The sequence below is a fragment of the Mixophyes fleayi genome, chromosome 1 (assembly GCF_038048845.1).
Source record: "Mixophyes fleayi isolate aMixFle1 chromosome 1, aMixFle1.hap1, whole genome shotgun sequence".
In the NCBI taxonomy this organism is placed as follows: domain Eukaryota; kingdom Metazoa; phylum Chordata; class Amphibia; order Anura; family Limnodynastidae; genus Mixophyes; species Mixophyes fleayi.
This window is the reverse complement of record NC_134402.1, coordinates 156,172,529-156,181,951: the sequence shown is the minus strand read 5'-3', so window position 1 is coordinate 156,181,951 and position 9,423 is coordinate 156,172,529. Positions and strand designations below refer to the sequence as shown.

The 9,423-nt window shown below is 38.3% G+C and overlaps 1 protein-coding gene and 1 long non-coding RNA gene across 7 annotated transcripts in view; one reads left to right on the top strand and one right to left on the bottom strand.

Annotated features, from left to right (window-relative positions):
- Positions 1 to 447: 447 nt before the first annotated feature.
- LOC142106430 (uncharacterized) lies at positions 448 to 2,204 on the bottom strand. The gene is made up of 3 exons (XR_012679738.1): positions 2,159 to 2,204; positions 1,299 to 1,407; positions 448 to 762 (listed from the first exon to the last, which is right to left on the bottom strand). It is a non-coding gene; the product is annotated as an uncharacterized LOC142106430 (long non-coding RNA).
- A 69-nt stretch (positions 2,205 to 2,273) lies between these two features.
- The window catches only part of RCHY1 (ring finger and CHY zinc finger domain containing 1), a 31,767-nt gene continuing 24,617 nt past the window's right edge, over positions 2,274 to 9,423 (top strand). The window contains exons 1-3 of one of the 6 annotated variants that reach the window (XM_075202166.1): positions 2,310 to 2,373; positions 3,534 to 3,633; positions 6,745 to 6,864. In XM_075202166.1, the coding sequence (XP_075058267.1) occupies positions 6,808 to 6,864 (57 nt within the window). In that variant the 5' untranslated portion in view covers positions 2,310 to 2,373; positions 3,534 to 3,633; positions 6,745 to 6,807. Of the gene's footprint in view, positions 2,418 to 3,533; positions 3,670 to 4,810; positions 4,893 to 6,744; positions 6,865 to 9,423 lie in introns of those variants that run through there. The other 5 variants (XM_075202158.1, XM_075202139.1, XM_075202175.1 and 2 more) reach the window with 5 other exon arrangements.

Below are 9,423 nucleotides of genomic sequence, written 5' to 3'. Positions count from 1 at the left end.
GTAAATAGTACCCCCCCCCCCCCCCTCTCGGTGGCCCTGGATATAGTCCTAAGATAATGCCATGAAAGGAGAGTAAGAAAAGCAATTTGTTATACATTAGGATTTAAGAATAAAGGGCAAGAAACTGAGGCAAATAAAACTTAAAAATGCAGAGAAAAACAAAAAGAAAATACCTAGTTGCTATTTCCAGTGCAGTCAGAGAAATGCAGAATCAGGTTGCAGTAGATGTAGCTTATTTCTGGATGTCTTTAGCTGTTGTTCAATGTTTAATTGTAATTTTTCTAACACTTTGTGCAGAAAACAAACATCTGTATCCCTATACGGAATGCTAAGATGTAGTGAGGCTGATTTAAGAACAAGTTACATCTGTGCTAATTAGTCAACCTATCAGAGAAGGGGGAAAAAAACTATTGGTCTCAATCAGGTTAGATGGGTGCCAGGCCAGTCATAAAAAAAATGCTTTATTGATCAGTAACTCAGCAGAGGTTATAGCAATAGATAGCACATTTCTGTTACATATTTGAATTTTAAAAAAAATACAGTTGCACAGATAAGAAGTACAAATTAATGAAATGAGGTTCACATTAGGGGGCATATTATAATCAACTGCATTTTAAACACAATTAATTTAAATCCTTATCGCAAAGATAAGGATTGAAATATTGTGACTATTTCTATGGTCACTATCGCAAAGTGACCAACTTTGCAATAGTGGTCGGAGGGGAGAGCAGTAAGATGTGATGAGGGATCCGAAGTTCCTACCTGGGGATAACAGATAAAGATAGATGGTTAGCAGTTGTGTTGTTTAACTGTATTTTCTAACACTTAAGAAAACCACAAGGTGGGGTGGGACTGGTTTCCACTATAATGGAAAGACCCCATGCTGGTGGTTATTCTTTCAATAGTGGTAATCAGAGGAAGCTGTCTAGCACTGGTTTAGGGATCAGAGGGGGACCTGATAAACAGATATTGAAAAAAATTGTCTAAGTACAGAACTTTCCCGTTCAATTCAGTAGGGTTTTTACATGTAGCGCACATGGTTAAAATGAATTAGAAAAGCTGCCTGTACTGCTTGCAATCTGGATGCATTCACAAATGCATAAGAATCTATCAAGCGAATATAAAAACGTATTGGACTCAAAGGGCATAATTATCAACCACCGCATAAAATGAAAAATAGTTTTTAATCCTTATCGCATTGATAAGGATTAAATTATTTCTCATATTTATGAAAAAAGCAACACAGGAACAGCAGTTCCGAAAAATTGCTGTTCCTGTGAAGTGGAAAACATACTTACCACTGCTGCTTCATTCCTGAAGCAGTATGCGATCCACAGGGGTCCTCTTCTCTCTCCAGTGCGCATTCGCTGACTGAAAACCTCGGACATGCGCACAAACATCTCTGCACTATACAGTTGCAGAGAGAGAGAGTGGTGAGTGACAGAAGGATTATGAGATCCCTCCACACATGCGCTGTTCAGCTCTGCTCAGCATATTTCAAGTATTATAATGTGCGCCAGCTGAATTAACATGCTAAAAAAAATTATAATGCGATACTGAGCAGTGCTCATACACTGTTATGGGGACTGCTCAGTAAAACAAAGAGATAAGCAAAGCAGCAGATATCTATGATATTGTCTGCAATGCAGTGATAGTAAATAAGAATTTTGAGGTTAATCCGTTTTCGGAGATGGAACACACCTTTTAGTTTCATAAATAGGCCCCACAGACACATAGCTTTACATACTTTTTTTGCACAAACACAAGTAGGTAAGGACCCTAAACTGGGTGGAAACCGCTCAGAAAATCCTATATAGGGACAACAAATGAAATTAGTACGTAAGTTTTTTTTCCTTTTTACTATAAAATATAAGTTTCATAACATTTTATTGAAAACGTAACACAATTTTTTTTAAACAAACTAAATATAAGAATGTTTCTAATTTACGTCTAAGGATTTAGCTTCACGGTAATTCGAACATAGACGTGTTGGAGATACTACTAGTTGCCATGTTTACCAATTTACGAAAACACATCAGCATAGAAAAGTCTGACGTGAAAGCATGGTAACCTTACATCAGTACATGAAGTGATGTAAACGCATGGTAACTTTACATCAATATATACATGAAGTGGTGTAAAATCATGGTACCCTTACATGAATACATGAAGTGATGTAATATGTAAGCTAATGTATACACCGCAGGAGTCAGGACGCCGCCCGCCGAGGATTAAGTTACAAGCTCTCTCATGGCGCAGTCTCCACCCCGGTGCTTCCGCTTCCTCAGGTCACACATGGCTGCAGGCTCTGTCTCCGGGGACATGGAGGTGCCAGTCGGCTGCGAGCACTATACTCGAGGCTGTGAGCTGAGGGTGAGGGGCACAGGGGTCGGTACTGGGATATGGGGACGGTCACGGTACGGCACACCCCATAATACAGTATACACCCTAGAAAGGAGTGCGTGGCTGTGGTCCTGGTGGAGACGTGTCTGTCTGTATGGTGCTCGGTGTGGCTGTGTCCTCTGTACTACACGCTTCTAGCAAATATGTAGCCTTAGCAACTGGTTTACAGTGTAACACTGAACAGTATATGAATGTGTGTTTCACTTGGATATTAGAAGTAAAGTTCTGATCAATCACAGAGTGGACATTGTATTTAACTTAGAAAGTTACAGATTAGGGTTGCATGATTCTATATTTTATTTTTATATATATATATATATATATATATATATATATATATATATATATATATATATATAAATAATAATTTATAGTTCTCTCTCTCGTTCACAGTAGTCAGTTTATTTAATGTATAACATAGCATTTGCAGATATCCCTCCACCATTTAAGACCATTAATAGATCAGATACATGCAGACTTTAAGGCAACCATGTTGGCTGTTACATTGTAGATACACTGTGGTCTATTTAACAAGTGGTGAAGAGCCAAAATGACGGTGTATACATTGGCAAAAGGCTCTATCACCGCGATTTGCTATTTAAAAAAGGGGGAAGACCGGAGAAATCGGAGAATTCTCCAGCCGTAACACCATTAACGGAGCTAACCGTTGTCCCTGTTCACATCTATGGGGACAGCAGCGCTAGTCAAATTATTAAGCTGTGAAAAGTGATGACCTTTATGGTGCAATGACCTATGTTTAATAAATGCCTTGGTTCAAAGAAGACACTCTGTAACGTTGGTCTGCCAGGTTTCTGAATACGATTGCCTAAAGTATAATTGTTAAAGTTTGTAATTTTGTCAGTGCCATTCTAATGACAATTTATGTAACATAAATAAATTGCGTCACTGTGCATGTCTATGTAGAGAGAACACGTATATACGCCATTGCAGACTTGCACGTAACTGCTACTTGTGTCGCCATACTACTGGAGAGGTGGAACGGGAGAGTGAAGGGGTGTGCAAACACAAGCCAAATACAGTAAGGGTGTATTCACACATTTGACTCATGCAGACCTGCAGAAACCCTCATGTATGTCTGTTAGCAGGAATATCTATTTTTTTTTTTTAAGCGCCTACTACAAGGCAGATGCAAGTACACAAAGAGGATGACGACTTGGCGTAAACATAGAAGCATATGCTGCTAAGCCTGACGCATCTTGAGACGTACATGTCTCTGTATATGATCAGAAATATATATTTATATTTGTGAGTGCTTGTTTTAAAAAAAACATTTTTTAAAAGTAATTTATGCATATTTTGCAAGAACTCTACATCAGCCCCTTAATCTATTGTTCGGCGGAGTGGTTAATAACTATTGTACTTGAAAAGTGGATAATGTCCATGATCTATAGCCATTTGGTTATCTATTTGGTTAAAAGGAAATATTACTTTGTGGCTAATTGGAGAGATTTTCAGAGTAAGTAAAGCCATTATTTGAAAGTAAAATATTCATGAAATAACTGGAGTATTTATAGTTAACTCAATATCTCCGTCATGTTCTCTTACACTCCTTTGCTGCAGGTTGACATGTTATGAGGTATGTTAAATCTTACATGTTATATATAGTTTCTCTATCTAATCAGGCAGAGAATGACTTGGCAGACTTGCTTTACAAAAATACACCTTGTGTATTTCACATTATATAGTTGATTCATACACAAGGGCAGGGCCTGTGATGTCATAACTCAAATGTCTGCAATATCGACTTTTTGAACTGTATGATATCCAATCAGGACAGTGTCCTAAAGATGTACAATGAGTTTAAGCTGTCTGGAGTGAAGTGGGGAGGTAGTTAATATTATTTTGTAACAGGACTGCAGTAGAATTTCAAGGTATTTGGGGGGTATTCAATTGTTCCTCCGGCCGCCGGAAAAACGAGCGCTCTAAAACTATTACCGTTAATACGGTAGTTTACTCGCTGAATTTCATCTCGCAGCTCAGCTGCGAGATGAAATTCAGCGAGTAAACTACCGTATTAACGGTTTTTACGCGCAATATTACCGTATAAACGGTAATAGTTTTAACGCGCTCGTTTTTCCGCCGGCCGGAGGAACAATTGAATTACCCCCCTTTGAGTTTGTTTATAGTGTAATTAATAGTGCCAGGAGATAAAATATATTCAGAGTAATAAAAGTGAAAGTTCTTATTTGCAATCAGCTATAATAGGCCTCATTCCTGTGTGCAGTGTTTCCAGTTTCAAGTTCTAAAAGCGCAAAATTCCTAGTAAAATTCATATCAAAACACTGGGATACATACATAAATTATATATTTAACATGAAAGTTAACAACTAATTTCTCTGTGTTATTTCCTTTGTTTTTTCAGTCTGCTATTAAGCTAGAGTGAAACAATTGTGGCATGCACTGTTATCTTCTGGATCATAAGAACCACAAGACGATTTATGGGGCTCCGATTGGCGGAGCCAAGTTAGGTGGGCTATATACACAGGATAGTGGGAATTTCAGCTGAAAGTAGGTCATCATGCCAGAATATATATTACATATTGCACACAATTCTCCTGTCTAGTTAGTTACCACACCATGCTTGCTCGCATTGCAGTGGTAGAAGTACAGTGAGCAGTTAGCAAATATCTGATTGGCTTTGAACCTATTATATAGATGCCATCTCCTGGGTATTACACTTTTGGGCCTCATTTAGCATTAGGAATAAATCTTGCTACAAGGTGTAATTATGCACCTTTGTATCAACCATCTTGTGCTGCAGTGAGCAAATGTAAAATTTGTGGACAAATTTAACGTCGAGAAATAGGTGGGTCCTAGCTCAACTGTAAATAGCGGTAGAAATAAAGCTGTCCAGGATTTTCTTTAGACATGCAAATGTAGGCCAAAATTTCCCTGCATGTTAACAATATATATATGTTTATGTATATATATATATATTTATATATTTGCAGTTCTTATATGGATTCAAGTGCGCTTGTTGTATATCTGGAGGAATTTGTTTAGGTATCTCAGATATCCACTACCTGCATTGCGATTTTTAAAGTACTCTAAAATTATTTGAATATCTGCCATTATCAAATTCTTTATTTAAAATCTTATTATATTTAAAACTGGAAGTTACTGAAATATGGGGCAGATGTTTTATTTATTTTATTCTAAAGTGCTTTACAAGAGTTCTTAACTTTGTTTAATCTTCACCCACCCAACAAAATTTTGTAGATTTTTTCAATCATGGTAGAGAGAATTCACATAAAAGGATCTTAGGGGTGTATTCAATTGTTAGCGAGATCCCCGGAAAAACGAGCGCTCAAAATATATTAGCGTTAATATAGTAATATGCGCGTAAATACCGTTAATACGGTAGTTTACTCGCTGAATTTCATCTCGCAGCTCAGGGAGCTGCGAGATGAAATTCAGCGAGTAATTACCGTATTAACGCTAATATTTTTAGAGCGCTCGTTTTCCGGGGATCTCGCTAACAATTGAATACCCCCCTTAATGTCAAGGCTACATCCTGCTATGTTAGCATATGTTTGAAGCCAGTGACATCTCCCTTAGGGCTAAGTGTTAGGGAGATAGTAGGCAAGATATTGTTTCCACGAAGTGAGTTTATGGCTAATACATGCTATCAACTAACTGCAAACATTGTTTGTTTACAGTCGTATACATATTGCATAGGTCATATTATACCCCACAAAAACATGAGTACATCTATGAGATTCTTCAACCTGTCCTTAATGTAGCAATCATATGGGCACCCTTTTACATAAGCTGAATGGTCATTAAGTATGTAGCACAATATGGGGGTGATTCAATTAGGAGTGAGGTGTCCATTGTTGCCTTGCGCTTTATTTCCCAGAAGTGTGAGTAAAAATGAATGGATTTAAGCATATTTTATCACACAATCAGTATTGTAGTTGACTGTAATTTGTGCAGCAAAAAAACATGCAGTGGAAAATATGGAATTATCACTCCTAATTGAATCACCTCTTATGCGTAGTGAGGTTTTTTGAAGCACGTTAATGAAATCTCTTCAAACACTCTTGGAAGCAATGGTAAAGTAGAAGGTTTTACCTATGCTTTAACTAGCATTATATGAGACATTATTGTGCTGATATATCTGAATTTGCTTTAATGTATTGTGTATACCTGTAAAACAAAATGAAAGCATAAATAAAACATACTTAAATGTCAACCCAGTATAGCTGGGGTTGGTATATGACCTGATATTGCTTTCCTGTACTCTAGATTCCTAACTCATTTACTCATGATATCTCATTACAAGTAAAACTGTTTTACAAAACCTCCTGTGTCCTTCAGGCTCCTTGCTGTGGTAAATTTTACATCTGCCGCCTTTGCCATGACAACAAAGAGACGCATAAGATGGATCGTTTCAAGGTCACACAAGTCCAGTGTATGAAGTGCAAGTGCATTCAAAAGGTACTTTATTTTTACTGTTGTTTGGTGTTTATTTGCAAGTTCCTTAAATAGTCCGTCAACAATATAAACTCCACGACTTAAAACGGCATATTTAAAGAAATAATAAAAAAAAAAGTTTAATTTCCACAAAGTTTACATGTTCCTATTGTGATCAACCTGGAAAGTGAGTGTGGAGAGACTGGGAAATTTGCTGTCAAGTCTCTTAGTAAACAGTGTGACACATGCCGGTAATAGTCCTGCTCTGCACTATTACAGTCCACCTGTCAGCTACAGAGCTGGATGTTGTTTCTGGGTACTGAGAAATATAATACTTCTTACTATTATGCCATTGTGAATGTGCGTATTCCTGACACTTGACAGATTCTTCATGTAATACATGAGTGACATTTACAGAAGTAGAAACTTTTATAATTAATACGTGTTTATTGTCTCTGAAAATGAGAATCGAGCGTTTAAAAAGATGATATTTACATGCCTGTGCCGAAACCTCATTGTAGCTGGCACTGTCCTTGTGGTTTTCCCAGTGGACCAGGATCAGCAAATTCTGATAGATACATGTAGACAGTACTGATAAAAAAGTAGCAGTTGCAATGCTTGATTGCAACTGCAATCTAGCAATCCTATTTTATTTTAATTAACACAAAGACATGCCTTACATAAAGCTGCAACATGTTGGATGCATGAACTTTTTTTCATATAGAGGTGTGTTTGATGGAACTGTATGTCACTACACTAATATTAGAGAACCCTGTTCCTTTTAATATCTAACTCTTAGTCTATGGCAGTGGATCCCAAACTTTCTCGTTTGAGGCACCTTAGGGTCTCCATAATTTTTTCAAGGCACCCCTAAGCCAAAATAATTACCAAGTAGTCCCCCACCTTGCTTACCACCAGCCCTGTCCGTGGCACTCCTGTGAGATCACTGAGGCACCCCATGGAGCCACGGCACACAGTTTTCGGAACCACTGGTCTATGGCTTGATTTCTACTACATCCCCACATTGTGACATTGCATGTCGTATACATCCCTGCCATCACTAATATATTTACAAAAGTGAACAGGTCACTGTTATGATGATCTGATACTTTCCCACTTTAAAATATGATGAGAATGAGCAGAATAATGAATAAAGTAAAGTACTCAGACCATCATCATCAACATCAGCATTTATTTATCTAGCGCCAGCAAATTCTGTAGCGCTTTACAATTGGGAACAAACACGGTAATAAAGCAATGCTGGGTAATACAGACAGACAGAGATGTAAGAGGGCCCTGCTCTCAAGCTTGCAATCTATAGAATAATGGGAGTATGATGTTAAGTTCTACATATTGCATATTGGTCTAGCCAGAATGCAGATTTAAAAAGTGCTTAGTGGACTATATGATCCAGTCACACAGCAATGTTGGTCAGGGCCTTAGAGGGTTATAGTCTTCTGTGAATTGTGTAAAGGGTGGTAATGCGGTAACGTAGGGAGATTGAGAGGGTGGTTGGGGAATATAAGCTTGCCTGAAGAGGTGAGGTGTCAGAGAACACTTGAAGGTTTGAAAACAAGAGGAAAGTCTTATTGTGTGAGAGAGGAAATTCCACAAAGTGGGTGCGGTCCAAAAAAAAGTCCTGTAACCTGGAAATAGAAGAGATGATAATCAAATAGAGCTGCACACCCAAGTTGGATGAGAATTCACCCTACCTAAGGCATTATACCCCATGGACTGCATGGTACAGCCATTTTTTCTAGGCATCCATGGTTGGTCTCGGACAAAAAAAGGTGACATTGCGGGAGGGGAGGAGATGTGAGTCGGTGCACCAATTAGGAGCCCCATTCACTGAGGTTGCAGCTTCTAATTGGTCCTACTGCTCACACCCTCTCCAGAGCCATGTTATAGTAGCAAACTTAATTGTATAAATTTAACTGATTTGCATACACTAAAAACAAAATTATATTTATCTTATTTACCTTGAATGTAACATTCTCTGGTACTATCAGGATTTCTAATGGTTTCACTCTTGCTTTGTTCCCAAGCTTGCGAGCAGGGTCCTCTTACCTCTCTGTCTGTAGGTATTACCCAGTATTGTCTTATAAATGTTTGTTCCCAATTGTAAAGCTCTACGGAATTTGCCGATGTCCGGAATGATTGTCGATGTCCTTCTCACATAAACCTTCTATTCGCAAGAAGTATAGAGAGCAGAGCGACATAGAACCACTAGAGCTATTGGGGACTTGGGTGGAATATCCATTTAACTATTACACTTTGCAGGAGGAGAGACCTGTGCTTACTCTAATTGGCACTGGCAGACTAGGGGCACAGAGGCTAACGAGTTCCCCGGTGTTCACTGAGAACCGCTGCACGGCTGGTTGGACTTCACTGCCTAGAACTCGCAGGTCGTGGCCCCCTGGACTGTCTCAGGATATAGCACTAGGCCTAAAATCAAAAATTTACTAAAGACAAAATCCAATGAGCTTTGTCTTTAGTAAAAGTGCCATTTTAAGAAATGCCTTCAAAGCATCAGGAATCAATGGTTCTACGGAACAGCTGCATTGTAAATAAACCCCTAAGAAA